General features: G+C 40.4%; 2 protein-coding genes across 2 annotated transcripts in view; one reads left to right on the forward strand and one right to left on the reverse strand.

Moving 5' to 3' along the window:
* Positions 1-3169, forward strand: part of TTC39A (tetratricopeptide repeat domain 39A) — a 58286-nt gene extending 55117 nt beyond the window's left edge. The window contains exon 18 of the mRNA XM_035121606.2: positions 1601-3169. Within this exon, the coding sequence (XP_034977497.2) occupies positions 1601-1718 (118 nt within the window). The 3' untranslated portion in view covers positions 1719-3169. The remainder of the gene's footprint in view (positions 1-1600) is intronic.
* Positions 3170-5613: 2444 nt separating this feature from the next.
* Positions 5614-16492, reverse strand: part of RNF11 (ring finger protein 11) — a 35109-nt gene continuing 24230 nt past the window's right edge. Inside the window, exons 2-3 of the mRNA XM_035121605.2 lie at positions 11095-11264; positions 5614-8272 (exon numbers count right to left, since the gene is read on the reverse strand). Coding sequence (XP_034977496.1) covers positions 8101-8272; positions 11095-11264 — 342 coding nt within the window. The 3' untranslated portion in view covers positions 5614-8100. The remainder of the gene's footprint in view (positions 8273-11094; positions 11265-16492) is intronic.

Here is a 16492-nt window from a genome sequence, read left to right on the forward strand (position 1 = left end):
CTGTTTTCCAAATGTTCCCCTGGGCCCCAAAAAAGTTTGGGATCCCTGACCTCACCCATTAGACTGTTGCAAGGATGAAGTGGATAATCCCTGTGTATCCATTGAGTGCCTTGAAGCTGTCTCTGTGACAGAGCATATGCACTGCATGAGGATTCAATCCAAAGCACCTCCAGTTTAAAGGGGAACTTGGATTGCAAGGCTGCCTGGGATCCTGGTGAGCCTCAGCCAATCAAGACAGCTAATACTGCATTAGACCAATAGCTTGAATTTTGTATAAGGTGCTTCATACATTGATAGGGTTTATGTTGTTTTTTGATATTACTTTACAGTATTGCTTAAATAGGTACTGTACCTTATTTTTGTATTAATGTACTCTCTGGGTTTATTTTGTATTGAGGGGGAAGATATTTTAGATTTCTTTTCTTTCTTTATACTAACCATAAAAGAGCAACATAGAGTTGCCTTCGTGAGTGTGTGTGTGTGTGCGTGTGTATCCTGAACTTTAGATTTATTCATTTTTTGCATAATGGACACTTAATATAGACTTGTTTTGTTGGAGTATGGATGGCAGCTAACAGATTGAGGTTGAATCCTGACAAGACAGAAGTACTGTTTGTGCGGGACAGGAGGCGGGCAGGTGTGGAGGACTCCTTGGTCCTGAATGGGGTAACTGTGCCCCTGAAGGACCAGGTGCACAGCCTGGGAGTCATTTTGGACTCACAGCTGTCCATGGAGGCGCAGGTCAATTCTGTGTCCAGGGCAGCTGTCTATCAGCTCCATCTGGTACGCAGGCTGAGACCCTACCTGCCTGCAGACTGTATCGCCAGAGTGGTGCATGCTCTAGTTATCTCTCGCTTGGACTACTGCAATGCGCTCTACGTGGGGCTACCTTTGAAGGTGACTCGGAAACTACAACTAACCCAGAATGCGGCAGCTAGACTGGTGACTGGGAACGGCCGCCGAGACCACATAACACCAGTCTTGAAAGATCTACATTGGCTCCCAGTATGTTTCCGAGCACAGTTCAAAGTGTTGGTGCTGACCTTTAAAGCCCTATATGGCCTCGGTCCAGCATCGAGGGCCTTCTGGCGGTTCCCTCATTGCGAGAAGCCAAGTTGCAGGGAACTAGACAGGGGGCCTTCTTGGTAGTGGCGCCCGCCCTGTGGAATGCCCTCCCATCAGATGTCAAAGAGAAAAACAACTACCAGACTTTTAGAAGACATCTGAAGGCAGCCCTGTTTAGGGAGACTTTTAATGTTTAATAGATTATTTTATTTCATTTTTCTGTTTGGAAGCCGCCCAGAGTGGCTGGGGAAACCCAGCCAGATGAGCGGGGTATAAATAATAAATTATTATTATTATTCTGGGCTGGGGAGTGGGGATGAGTAAGCATACATTTTCCAGGGAAATGTAGACTTGGATGCATTGTCCTGTTGTCTGTGTCTCTATTTCAGAGGAAGCAATGAAGACATTTGTGAATTAAGTTTGGTTTTTCTACCTTCGCTTTGTAAAAATTGTTCTTTTAAATATTGCAATACAATGATGATGGGGAGGTGCAATATTTAAGTGCCTATCACAATATGTCTCTCTTTTGTTTTAGGCAAAATTATAAGAATTATTCCATGGAAACAAGAACACACTTCAGAATTCAAGCTGCTTTGCACCAAGCCAAATTGTCTCCAGAAAATGGTGTTCTGGAAGCAGAGTTTTCATGTTAACTTTTTAAAAAGAAATCTTGTTTGGTATGCAAACTGCCACAAGAGGACAGGCAGTAGTTTAGCACAAAACGTATTTAATTTAAAAATACAAACCAGTATTTCATTCCACGACTGTTTGTAATATATACAAATGTGACTTACTTTCTTTATAAGTTTTTTAAATAAGATTTTCATGTTCGTTAATTTGGCAAATAATATTTAAATGGATGAAATCATGAATTCTATAGAGTTGCTGACAAATACCTAGATCACACTTGGTTATGAATATAACTTTTATGTTTACATAGACTGAATTTTTAAAACTACTTTTTAAATGAGGTGGTAATTTTCCTGATAAGAAGGAACAACCAATTAATAACCTTTGATTCAGATTTAATATTATAATGTACTGTTCTTTAATCTCACACATACTTTCATTTTTTCCTCTTCTAATGTATTCTATTTTGCTAACACTCAAGATGCCAACAAATGCAGCCAAAATCCAGTTGCAACGTGCTGATGCTTACCAGTTTGAAAGAGTTATCAATATTGAAAAAGCCAAAGAAGCAAAGTAAACCGGAATCTCTCTCTTTCTGAAGCAAAAGTAATGGTTAGACTGCATTAAGAAAACGAGTCTTTCAAGAAGTTTAGTGCTGGTTTATTCTTTTTGTTGAGCAGTACAGAATTATTTGTTTTTTCCCCCTAAAGTGGCATATGGTTTGGAACAGGGATTGCCAGCATGGTGCCCTCCAGCTCTTGGGACTCCAGCTCCCATCAGTCTCAGCCAGCATGGCCAATGGCCAGGGATGATGAGGCAACATCAAGGTGCCAAGTTGGCTACTCCTGTTTTAATATTGTACTGGAAGCATTGTGAACATTCATAAGCCATTTTACGGTACAGGATATTTTGAACTGGAGCATGTCCAGTTTGTATTAGCCATATTATTTGGGAGAGTGTTAATCATGCAGTCCTTCCTCCTTAACTAGCTGCTGGAACTTTTTTTGGGGGGGGGGAGGTCTGCTAGACATTTAGAGAGAACCAATGACCTCTTTGGCAGATGGTTGGATTCACTCTCCCCTTCTTACCAAACAATTGATTGGCTACATCAGTGGCATAACTGCTACTATTTTGATAGGACTGCACATATTGATCAACCCCTCTGTGGTACTACAGAATGCCCACAGGTTCTGGAAGTCACCAATTTCCTGGGGCAGGGTTGGAAGCTACATTGCAGAAACAATGTACCCACTATAGTTTTAAGGTGGCAGGAAGTTTGACACATTCTGTTGTACAGTGGTGCCTCGCTAGACGAATTTAATTCGTTCCAGGACTCAATTCGTCCTACGAAAAATTCGTCTAGTGAGTCACGGTTTCCCATAGGAATGCATTGAAACTTAATCAAAGCATTCCTATGGGCTTCGGGGGACTGCCGGCTGGCTCGGGGACTTCCTGCTGCTCCGGCGCTGCTGTATCGTGGAGGTGTGTGATTCCCGCTTCTCAGCTGAGAAGCGGGAAGCACACACACACCCCCCACGATACAGCAGCACGCGGAGCAGCAGCAGGAAGCGTGTGGCGGCAGTGCTGAGGGGGGCCGATCTGGGCGACACTCAGGCAGATGATCCCGGGTCGGCCGAGGGCGAGCCCCGCGTGCGGGGCGAGCAAGAGAAAGCGCACGGCGCTTACCCTCTGGCCGACCCGGATCGGCCCCCTCACCGCGGCTGCGCACTTCTTCCTGCTTGGGAAGAAGGCAAAGAAAGATCAGCTGACATGCGCTGACAGCTGATCTTCCTTTGCATTCTTCCCTTGCTACAGCTGGTTCCCCTTTCGCTAGACAACTGCCTTTTGCAAGTAGGTTTTGTGATCGGAGGTTTTTATGGCCACGCTTCGCCATAGAAAACCTCGTCATTTTGTGAGGCAACCTCCGATCGCAAAACATATTCATATAGCGAAAAATTATTCTAACAGGGCATTTGTCTAGCGAGGCACCACTGTATAGTAGGGGGATGATTTGTGACTGCATTTCTGTCCCTTGCAGGACTTCCTTGTGGAGTGTGTCAAATAGATTTGTGTCATTTCAAATTTCACCTTTCTTTAGTTTCAGAGAACTGAAAACATATATTTCACATGTGGCTGATTTCTCCCAATGCAAAACTAATATATACCAGAGAACCCTTACGCTGAGTAGGCATTATTAATCTTTTCTCAATACTGCAAAGACTGTTTATATCGGATGCAGAATATGTGTACAGTGCAATTATAAAAAGCACAAAATCAGCTAGCTGTTCTTTGTATTTTTGTTGTATGTATTGTGTTTTCCCTCCCTCTCTTTCTTTTCAAAATACCCTTCTTACTGAATAGACTTCCAGCAGCATTCAGGAAAGCCTAATTGTTACATTGGAGACTGTTTGAAATCAATGGAAATGACAGCTTGGACCTCTACAGATTTATAAGTAAATCCTAATGAGTTCAGTGGAATTTACTGCTAATTTTGGATGTTTAAGATGGTAACAGTATAGTTCCATAATTCCATTGTTTTTAATAGAACTTATAGGCAAGTAACTTTTAAAAGTTTTGCCTATTCAGGAAACTAAACTAAACTTTAATGTTCTGTAGAAAATGATAAAGGTTGTGCAGGAGTGTTGCTTTATAACTTCTAATAGTATTAAACATATTTAATACATACTTAAGCGTAAGGTTAGAGGCGATGTTGCTTAAGCTACAATCTGAAAAACAATAAGCTTTTGTAGAATAATTTGGGAAGTTTTGTATATTAACCTAATTGTCATAGATTTTGTGAATTCTGTCCCTTGTTTACATCCTCTTAACACCCAGCAATAAAGAAAGCTTAATGGTCTGTTAAATTATGTCCCATTAGATTTATTTATTTATTTATTTTACAGTAGGTACAACATACGGTATTAAATAGTGCACCCAATTACAGGTGTTTATGCAATATTTTTGTCAAATTTCAGTAGGCTTCCTTTGTTAACAAGAGCATTCAAACAAGCTCAAATTTCCCTTTGCAATATGGTTGATATTTACTTCTACATATTTAAACTTGTTGCGTTCCCCCTGAAAGATGTGATTCACAATTTGGCGGTTCTCATGGAGGAACAGGCAAGTTCTTTTTAATATATGGTGGTCTGTTTTGCATTAACTGTTGGTGTTTTAATGTTTTCATTTTTTTCCAAATGGAAAAAATAATAATAATGTTACAATGCCTTTATTTTACAGTGTGGTTTTAATGATATTTTGCCATGAAACGTGGCATGTAAAGAAATAATTTACTTTCCATGTAATGTACAACTCATATTTACAATACAGTTTGTTTTAGCCGGAGGATCATATGATAGAGTTTTAGAACAAAAGTTAAACTTAAATCTATCCAGTGCTTCTTTTCTATAAAAAAATGTTTTGGGGTACTCTCATTTTCCTATTCATGTTGAAATACTGCCCCTTAGTGAGGCCAAACTTAGATTAGGAGTATGCATACCCCTGCGTCCCCCCCAGAGAAAAAAAGCACTGAATAGGTTATGAGGGTTTAAAATCAATTTATATAAAATTGGTTTGGTATTTGAGTAAAAGGCCACAAGGCAACACAAATGTAAGCACAACTCTATACGCTTAAGGGCACTTAATTCTGTATTTAGCGTGTAAGTCTCTTACAATCCTAACCCTTTAATATTTTAATAAATAGCTTAATAAAAAGTAGAAGGTTTGTGAAATTAAGTTGGGAAAACCAGTCACAACTCACTTTCTCATAACATTCCCTGCCTCTGTCTTTTGAAAAAAATCTTGGGAACAAACAACAATGAACAAGATAAAGGTGTTTTAAAAGTGTTCATTTGTCGAAGAAAAGTCTGGCTATAATACTTGACAAGATAGACATCAACATATATGGAAAACAACAGGTGGAATGATAAGAAAGGTAGTATGATTTACTACTGAAAATATTGCACAACTTCATATTTTTCTTTCTCAGATTTCCTTCCTGTAATTAAGAATAGCTGAATTAAAAGGGGGGGGGGGTTGTAAAAGGTTTTCAATATACCAGTAAATGCAAATCAACCCAAGACTGTATACTGCTAGTTGCTTTCTTCCAACAGTGCACCATTTACACTTTTAACAATCACCCCAATCCAACAATCTTTTGCAGGTATGTCGATTCTGATGCAGACACTGAAGTCCTCCCAGCCGCTGTTCTTTTCACTTACAAGGCCAATTTGGCGTATGCCCGAGTCTGCCTTCTCCAACAAATCAAATAGGAAAGGCTGCTTGCATAGGTGCTGTGTATACACCACTACACACCATGGGATAGGAAGGCATTTGAATGGAAATAGTCTACAGTGTCTTATACAGCATCTGGCACAGGTTAGTGGATACTTTTGCCAACTAATCTTGTAGAAATTATTTTACATGTAATTGCTCTATTCCAGGCATCCCCAAACTGCGGCCCTCCAGATGTTTTGGCCTACAACTCCCATGATCCCTAGCTAACAGGACCAGTGGTCGGGGAAGATGGGAATTGTAGTCCAAAACATCTGGAGGGCCGACGTTTGGGACGCCTGCTCTATTCTATAGCATTGAGGAATTCCACATTGTGCTCTTCTGATCTTACCATCAGCCCAAGCATTTTAGCTTGCCAGATGGAACAAGCCTCCCCTCCCCTCTCCTCGCATGCTGTTCTTTGGGGGGGGGGTCTCCTGACACACACACACACCCCAGAGCCAATTTCAGGAAGCATGGGGCGAGGTAAGGGGTGAAAGCCCTGTTGTATAAGTCCTTGTGTACAGCTTCCACTGATGGGATTTGTTAGGTGAATGCTTACAGTCTGCAGTGCTTCTACTGTAGACATAGTCTTCAGTGCAGTAGTTGTTTACATACAGTTTCTTCGGATCCTGTAGCCAAAACAATCAGAACAGTCCTTGATACAGTGCCTGCATCTCATGCTAAACTAAGACATTTCAACATATTGGCTTTGTCAAAAGTATAAAGGTCATATTAAAGAATGTTTTAAGAGAACAAAACTCCACATCCTAAGTGGATTTTTTTTTTTACAACTACCCTCTCTGCAAGACTGCATCTATCAAGCACATCACTTTTCTTTTTAGTTTCATAAATGTAAATACATGGAACAGCCCTTACCAGCCGTAGGATCACTAACTTGATCAGTTTTATGTAATTATTTGCCAAATATGAATTTTGCATATAAAACATAAAATATAGAATATTTTAATATCTGCTGATAGACTGCTATGCCAGCCAAAAGAATACCAAAGGTACACTTAATACACAGAGACCGAGACACAGGATGGTCTTGAGAATCTAAATAGTACAAAAACAAGAGATGCAGTATTTTTTTATATGATCCAAGATGAAACTTTTTTAAAAGAATGCATCCCCAACAAATTGTGTTTTTGAGATTGCAGGGTAATCTTTATCTTGTCTTCATGTTCCATTTTAACTTTATAAGATCAATTTTAGTATTTGAATTCTGCACTCTGTTTAGAAAGAAAATGATGAAAGGAAACACTAGAAAGGCAAATACTGGTTTGTGTTGGTTTTCTTTTAATATTGTCACATTAAAATGTCTCATATAAAAAAAAGTGCATCTCAAGTTTGCTTACAAGCTAGGAGATCTTCTCAAAGTCCACATAATCCTAACTGCAAACAAAATATAGCACTTTTATAACATGTTATAAATAAACTGGTTTTCAAGCATAGAGCCAGCCCCAAAATAAGAATACACTATTTTAGAAGACCTAAGGCAAAATGGATTCCATTTCCAATGAATAAAAAAACTGTGCAAACAAGCTTGAAACTATTTTTGTGCCAGTGTTATAAAATGTAGCTTTTTTTGTAAATAGAGCATTGACCCAAATACCAGGAACTTGTGAAGCAATCTGAACAAAAAATGCAGTTTTCTTTAGGACAAAGGATACTCCAGCATCCCTTTCTCCTTTTTAGCGCTCACTCTCACACACACACACTCATCCCCCCCAATAATATTCTTGTCATTCATCTCAAAGAAGCTTGAACAGGAAACTTCCTGGTGGGCTGCATCCACACAATTTAATTTTTAACATATTTTATTATTCACACAGTTATTCTGTATGGGTGTGCTAACAGGCTTTCTTAAGGAGCAACTATTTTTAAGCACTGGATCAAGGCTTTACATAAAAATAACTCCCTACTTTTTCTATAGTCTATAAATGTGTTTTTCTTCCTTCCTTCCCTCCCTCCCTCTGTCTGCTATTCAGGATATTTCTTTATTCTTAAGAAATGAGAATTTTTTTGTGCATGATTTTGTTTCCTAATCCCTGGTTCTTTGGGCAGATGGCAAAGGATCAAACCCCTTTAAAGTGGATGGTTTCCTTGACAGGTCAGAAGAGAAGCTCTGGCTCAGTTAGTCTCGTAGGAGGACAACAGTGCTGCATCAACTGGCTCCATGCAGGAAGGACACGTGAAAGATCTCATCAACCAGTCATCTATACAGTCCAGGTGGTAAATATGCATGCATGGCAGGAATCTGATAGGGTCCCCGTAAACAAAGTCCATCATACAGATCACACATCTAGAAAGGAAAAAAGGAAACAAGATGGAGAGAATCTGAACTTAGTTGAAATATTAACCTGCCCACCTCTCACCAAAACATATGGGGAAATGCTTGTTGCTGAAGCACCCATCCACTAAAACAAATAGATTAGCCAAAACTTGTTAACATTTAAAATTTAGAGATGTAAAACTTTCCTAAATAATTTTGAATATTCTTTGGTTTTACTATTATTGATTCCTATGTTTGCTTATAGAACTATACCTTTTGCAGGGATTTCATACCCACAAGTTGCTATGTAAAAGAATAAGTGAATGGAAACTGCACTTGCGTATATCTGATGCAGCACCTAAAATTAATCTATAGTTTTAATATAAAACTTATTTTGTTTCTCTTTTTTACTTCTACGTTTTATCTAACAAGAAACATGTATGTGTTATGCCTAATGTTGGAGACAGGACTATTTTTTGAAAATAAAAGGTCTTGAACCTAACAGTCATGGACATTCCCCCCCCCCCCAAAAGTAACCACTGATGTAACCTGAAATCAGTTAGCAGAGGCTAATCCAGATAAGTCAGCAGAACTCTAAGCCTGTTATAACTGCAAATTTCATGGCAATATTATCATGCCAACTTTTTTCTTACTCCCTTTTTCTGCTTATCATTCAGCATCATGAAATGCTATACAGAACTCAAACTTGATCACTATTTAGTCGTCTTGGTTGGCCTTAAGGAAGGTATTTCCATCCTGTAGATCAGGCATCCCCAAACTTCGGCCCTCCAGATGTTTTGGACTACAATTCCCATCTTCCCCGACCACTGGTCCTGTTAGCTAGGGATCATGGGAGTTGTAGGCCAAAACATCTGGAGGGCCGCAGTTTGGGGATGCCTGCTGTAGATTTTGGGCCATATCAACACTGTTGTTCCACTAACAGAGCAGACTTCTGCTTGTCTTACAGAACTTTCCCTTGCAGCCTCCACACACCCTCTGCTCCAGAAGGTGGGAGAAAGCTCAGGAGATGTTGAGGGTGGGGTGCAGAAAGAAGCTCCATTACATGAGGGCAACTCTGCACAGGCAATGCTAGATACAACTCTTGATCCCCCCCATCCGGTGGTCCAAAATTTAATGTGATTCCTTTGTAGCTTACTCTGGAATCATTTTCTATGGTAATACCTTAAAGTTGCAAGCTGCTTTGAGCCATGAAGGAAAGCAAAATATAACTCAAATTCAGTCTAGAAAGACCCACAGCATGAGTTTTTTTCTTATAAGTGTGTTTGCTTTGTAGTGCCATTACAGAAAGAGTATATCCAATTACTAGGAGCACTGAGCTGTACAGGTGTGAAGGAGACATGTGGAGGGAAACTGCTTGCTGCCATATGAAGTTTCTTGGTAGCAGAGGGAGGTCTTCCTGGAAACAAACTTACTACTATATTCACTTGATATGACCTTCCCTATAGGCCCACCTTCAGAAATCAGCAGGCAATGTTGGAACTGTTAATTAGGAGTATCTTTTTGCAACCAGAGAGGGCAACCCAGTTTCTTAATTAATCCACTGTGAATTAGAAAAAAATCATGACTGCTGTGTGGAGGACTGGCTCACAGTATCCACTAGGTTGTCCATCCTCTTCAGTCACCACTCAGCTGTGACAGCTATGTACCACCCACCACCCCACTTCACCAGGAGCCCCTCTGAAATCAGCAACTGGATTAGGGTTACTGGTTTTGGATCCAGATTTTACATAAGCAAGATTGCTGGGGGACCATCTAATAGTGTGAGATGGGGCACAGAAGGCTGCGGTTGCACATTACTCCAAATTTCTGAGTAGTGTTTAAGAGCAAATATTGCCAGCCTTATTTCACAGAAGGCAGAATGGAGGAGTTGGGTAAAAAATGTTTTACTGAAGTCTTGTGCAAGATCTCTGGTTAGGCGGGGAAGAAATAAGAGTGATTCTATATGCAGTCTGAGGCAATACTGCAAATGTTCCTCCTCATCAGGTTGTTGAAACCTCTAGCTTACAGCAGCTGATGAAAACAGCTACACTCAAATTCTCTGGGTGGCTAGCTTGTGCTCAGGTTTGGGGTAAACAGAAATAGGGGTCTGGAATTACACTTATTGAAACAGCATTTCATATGTAAGAAATCACCCATCCAAAAAATGCACTAACAAGCATCTACACCAGGCATCCCCAAACTTCGGCCCTCCAGATGTTTTGGACTACAATTCCCATCTTCCCCGACCACTGGTCTTGTTAGCTAGGGATCATGGGGGTTGTAGGCCAAAACATCTGGAGGGCTGCAGTTTGGGGATGCCTGATCTACACCATTAGTGCCTGCAGAAGTATAATGGGTTATTTATACTTACATTATTTTCTGTGGTGGTGAAAATCCAGTTTATAAAGTGAGAGGAGTATGGGCTGGGATTGTTTTGATATTAGTGTCACGTGGAGTGCATGAAAAAACTAGCATGCATGAGCAGCACTAATTCCACAATAAATTACTGTCTGGAGGTTCTGAAGACAGAGAATATGGGTGTTCTCAGTAGTGGCACAACCTTCCCCTAATAGCATGAACATCTTTGTGGTTCCTTATCACTGCAAGATAATTCTTAGTTAGCAAAGCCTGTGGTGGATCTGCTTAACTTTATCTGATCTATGAGATTTTTATTCTATCATATTTTATGGATTTTTCTGATGTTTTCACATCAGAAAATTAATTTCTTCTTTGCAACAATTTTTCTGATGAGATGCAACTTACGCACTGATAAAAACTGATATGTTAATACATGAAATAGCTACACTAAAAGCAATTACTTAAATAATGTTACCACAAAAAATGGCACTTACTCTCTGATCTTTTTCTCAGAACCATCCCTTCCTGGATCATAGACTCCTTTCGGCAGGTGCTGTATAAGGCCTATTCGTTGCGCTATCCTAATTTGTTCCTCTTCTGTAAGCTGGGTTGCTAGGCGGGTCTGGCTGGGAGTTGGATGGTAAACTGGAACTGGAACCTGTTCCTAAAATTAAAAGAAAGAAAATGAAAACAAATGCATTTGTTTTGTAATTTTTAAATTAATGATAGAAATGGATTTCACAGTATATGGAAATTTAGATTCAAGTAGGTAGCTGTGTTGGTCTGACGCAGTAGAAAAATACACGTGCACCTGAAGAAACGTGCATGCACACGAAAGCTCATACCAAGAATAAACTTACTTGGTCTCTAAGGTGCTACTGGACACTTTTAAAATATATTTTTATGGAAATTTAAACCTCTTTCTTTCTGGGAGGAAACCTGTGCAACACTTCGTTCTCCTTTTTAGTCTTATAAGCCATAAAATGGGGCAAACAGCAATGCCATCATTGCTGGGAAGCTGGCATGGATCTATTTTAGGATGTTCTCTGCACAGACCATTTGACTTTCGTTTCCTTAGTTGCCTATGGATTAGTTAAAACAAATGCGTAAGTATGACATGAGAATTGGAAATAATTGATGAGCATATGGCCTGCCAATACAGAGAAAATTATATATTTTAACTATTACTTGACATCAATCTCATCATATGCTTAAAGCAAACAGTAACTTGATGTTGTAAGTTAACTTCATAGAAATGAAATGTAACAGACCACTCAAACACCTGCAATTCTGAAGGTTTTTGAATACCCTTGTTCTATTTAAATGGAACTAGTTCTATTTAAACTAGTTCTATTTAAATGGAAAAACTTTGAGAGAGAGATTGAGTGAGTGGTGTTTTAACTGAAAGTCTCTATAAAATCTCTAGGTACATTTATTGTAGCCATATCTCAAACATACTCCTTTTTGTGTGGTGTTAGTGCAGCTACATTACCTGTAAGTTTCCTGGCTAAGGTGTGCCATCTCAGCAATCACAGGTACAGGGTTATTTGCACCACCACATCAATGTACGGTAGTTTCAGTTTGAGACACAACTGTGTTGCCACAAAGTGACAGGAAGAGCTGCAAATGGGCAAGGATAAAATGCACCCTCTGTTCAATTATGATTTTTAGCTGACTCACTATGGGCTGCATTTTTTATTTTCTTCCATCCATACCCAGTATGTATGTACACTCTGAATAATCACATAATCTGAGCACACTGCATTAGCACACATATAACACAGCATCTTCTATACCGAACAGCCAATTCCTCAGCATAGTTCCTGTAAAAGGTTCCTGTTTGATTCACCCCTCTTCCCACAGGTATTTATTTATGCTTTATGTAAATGGCAGGATACCATACAGTGACTTTTTAAAGACCAATTACTAATGGAAGGGATTCCTAGTTTCACTTAATCCCCGACTCCCCCCCTCCCCACCCAAAAAGCTATGAACAAATGGATACATGAGAGCTGCCAGATGGACATCTGTTAATCTTCAGCAGAAGGGGCTTACGGGCTGTAAAATGGGAACTTCCCCATTCCACTTTTCTGTGCCCTTCATTTATCATCCAGAAGCCCTTGTTTATCCTTGGACAATAAGTGTATGTTATTTCACAGGGATGTAACTACTGAGTATCTTCCATCCTTTTTGCAAATAAGAAACCAAATTAAAGAACAGCAACATTCAATAATAAAGGTCAAACTGGATGCAATGGGGGCAGGTCTATGCATTTTGCAGCATGTCAGCCACATCTGCATGTCACACTAAGCCAAACCATGGCTTAGTGCAAACATGCTGGCTTGCGAGGAGTAGATTTTGCTCCTCCCTGGTCTTTTTAGGTCAATGATGGGTGGCAGCCAAGCCAAGGTTTGGCTCAGCGTGTTGTACAGACCGACAACTGTGATAAGAGCTCTCCTCCTTAACCATGTTTTTGGGTTACAGGTTGTGGTCAAGGGAAGACCCTATCCACAATCCTTGATGCAGTGGCATTAAATGTCAAATGTGGATTCTATGTAAGAAGTTACATGGGGGGCGGGGAGCAAGTATAAAGTAACACATGATAAGGTTAAAAAAAACCACCACTCCACATTTATGCTAATTGGTGACTGCCTAGGAAAGAGATACTGGGCTTAGGGGAACTAGATCAATGAAAATGCTAACCCAGTGTGCAGCAGCTATGAAAATTAGAATCCCATGTTGGGAATCCCTAGAAAGGGCTTGAAAATAAAACTGCCTATATCATAATACTATACAAATACTATGTTCAAGTTCTGCCTGCCATACCTAAAAAAAGGATATTGTTGAACTGAAAAAGGTGCTGAAAATGAGAATCGAAATGCTTTGGGGGCTGAAGACTAAAGGTTATGTTAAACGTGAAGTAGATAAAGAGCAGTTTTTGAGCACAGTATTGAAAAATTCAGGATAGACAGAACTTCATAGCATGCATAGTTAATGTTAAGTTTTCTAGTGTTAAGAAAGAGGTTAAATTATGAAAAATAATAAATTATTAAGACACTCTTCAAATGGCTAGTTCAGCTATCCATGGCCAGGTGCTCTCCTGGATTTTTGGACTACAACTCCCATCAGCCCCAGCCAGCATAACCATTAATAATGATATTATAATACTTTGAAAAGAGGTCAGTGGTAGCTGGGAAACTACTAATCCCTGGATAAAGATAATCTGAAGATTACTTTATTCAGTTTAATACATTGATACAATGTTCAACATGATTTATATTAAAAAATCAGAAAATATTCTAATTGCTGTTCAAGTGTGTTGTCTGACCGACCAATATTGTGCTGTGCCACAAATACTAGTTAAAAATAGGTATACCGATTGTCAGACTGTTACAAATCATAGCACTGACTTAGGTGTGCTCAAAATTTGTTGGCTCAAGGAGACCATTCTAGGCTAGATTGTGGCCAATTGAGCTGCTACAGATATTTAGAATTGGAGCTTCTAATCTAGACAACAACAGAGAAGAGAATTCTGTTTTTTATTCCTGTAAGACATATATGAGCTTTAACCCTTGTATGCAGTAACTGAAATTGAAAGAAACCGTGAGCTATCAAAACAGACAAAAGCATAGTCAATAAGACAGAAAGAGGCTAATCTTGACCTGGAAACAAACTAGAAGGGAGTTTGCCCTGAAACATACCATTCTTGGGGTCTGTTGTGGAGGCTAGGTATGTAGCAGAGCAAGGCAGGATAGGGATATAGTTAAAAAAAACAAAAAAAAACCTGTATAGTGAACTTGATAAAAATGGAAGGGTAATCATTTTTCTTAACCCCATCATTAAAAACATCTATCATGATTACAAAAACATTTTCCTGGGCATACTGATGTACAATATTATACCAAAGAAAACCCAAATACCAATTTTGATTTTTAAAAAGCTATATTGTTTTACCTTCTTTTGTTTACCCAAACCTAGTTCCTTAGAGTGGCTGCTGTCTACTATAAATAAAAAAAGTAATCTGAGAGCTTTTTTCTACAATTTTCATAACTGTGAGCATAACCCTAACCACCTAATGTTGATGGTTGAATAGAGGCCTGGGGAGGCCCAGACCACTGCTGGCTTTTGAGGCCCCTAGCCACAATAAATCTAGCCACAAAAAAAAGATTGCTTATAACATGATATTTAAAGAACGGCAAACCACAGCAATAAGCAAGCAGATGAAGTGTGAGGGAACAGGACAATCTGGCACTTAAAAACAACAAAGGCAAAAAACACAAAGCAAACATGCTTAGAAGGTTCCAAGGAAAGGGCCCCCTTTGGCTGCCACCTGACTGACCTCAGGGGGCTGGGGTCCACAAGAGGACCCACAGTTTTTGCCTATAAATCAGATATACCAACTCCACATGGCCATTTATATCTTTCAGGCCCTGAAACTCAGAGCTCTCTCGACTGGCTAATTTTCTCTAGACACGGATTTCATTAAACATTCCCCAGTGGACAAAACACACATGATGCATCCTAGTTTTTACCAAATTCTGTTTTATATCACATGTTTTTATATCCAATGTTTTGTAAGTGTTTGATACATGTTCTGTATAATAGCGGTAGGTTACCCAGGTGGCGCTGTGGGTTAAACCACTGAGCCTAGGGCTTGCTGATCAGAAGGTCGGCGGTTCGAATCCCTGTGACGGGGTGAGCTCCTGTCGCTCGGTCCCAGCTCCTGCCAACCTAGCAGTTCGAAAGCACGTCAAAATGCAAGTAGATAAATAGGAACCGCTACAGCGGGAAGGTAAACGGCGTTTCCATGTGCTGCTCTGGTTTGCCAGAAGCGGCTTTGTCATGCTGGCCACATGACCTGGAAGCTATGTGCCGGCTCCTTCAGCCAATAATGCAGAGTCGGTAACGACTGGACCTAATGGTCAGGGGTCCCTTTTTACCACTATTATTATTGTTGTTGTTATTATTGTTATTATTTTAATGTTTTATGTGCTATGGCCAACCGGCTAATGCAATAAAAAAATTGATTTGACCAACTTCACAGATTCACAGATTACTTTGAGGGCTCTGCTTTGAACTCTAATCTTACTGCATTTTCCTGTAAATTATCATTTACAATATTATATGCGACTAAAGTTATCTTATTAAATAGCTTTTATCCTGAATCTTCAATCATAGCAGTCCCCAGAGCAGTTTACAATCCTCTAAAAATCCACAAACCAATAAAACATAAATTGGAATGCAATAAACAGCATTCTCATTGGCTAAAAAAGCAACAAAACTCAGAGAAAGGCAGGAAGACAGTATTATCAACCTATATAAGCTGCTGTGTTCAAACAGCATTACCTTCTTTACCTTCTGCCCCATATCCTATATAATAAAGTCCCTATGTCTCTGCATCCAGATTCCCTGTGTCCCGTTTTCCGCGCTACTGAGCATGAGCCCCAGGGACACAGGGATTGGACGCAGAGACTGCACGCATGCACACACACACGCTCTCCCCACCCCACCCCCCACCCCTCTGCCCTGCACTGGCTCAATAAGCAGTTAAAACAGAGGCCACCAGGTGGAAGGCAGGAGCAGGCAGCAAGGCCCCTAAGCAGGGCAGGCCCTCTCTCAACGTGCCCAAGGGCCTGAGGAGGAAGCCGGGATGACCAAAGAATCGAGGCCCCGGCTTCTCACTAACGGGCCCGAAATTGAGGCCCAAACAGCGCAAGCAACCGGGAGACCCCCGCTGGGCCGGAACGGCCAGGAAAGGCACGGGGAGGCCACCGAATGCTCAGCGCCAACCATGGGACCCTCAGAAAGCGCCGGGGTGGGCGCAAGCCCCCCAGATGGCAAAGCTCCCTCCCGGATGCAGCAGGTGACTGAAAAACAGCCGTGGAGGCCACC

The sequence above is a fragment of the Zootoca vivipara genome, chromosome 7 (assembly GCF_963506605.1).
Source record: "Zootoca vivipara chromosome 7, rZooViv1.1, whole genome shotgun sequence".
Lineage (NCBI taxonomy): Eukaryota > Metazoa > Chordata > Lepidosauria > Squamata > Lacertidae > Zootoca > Zootoca vivipara.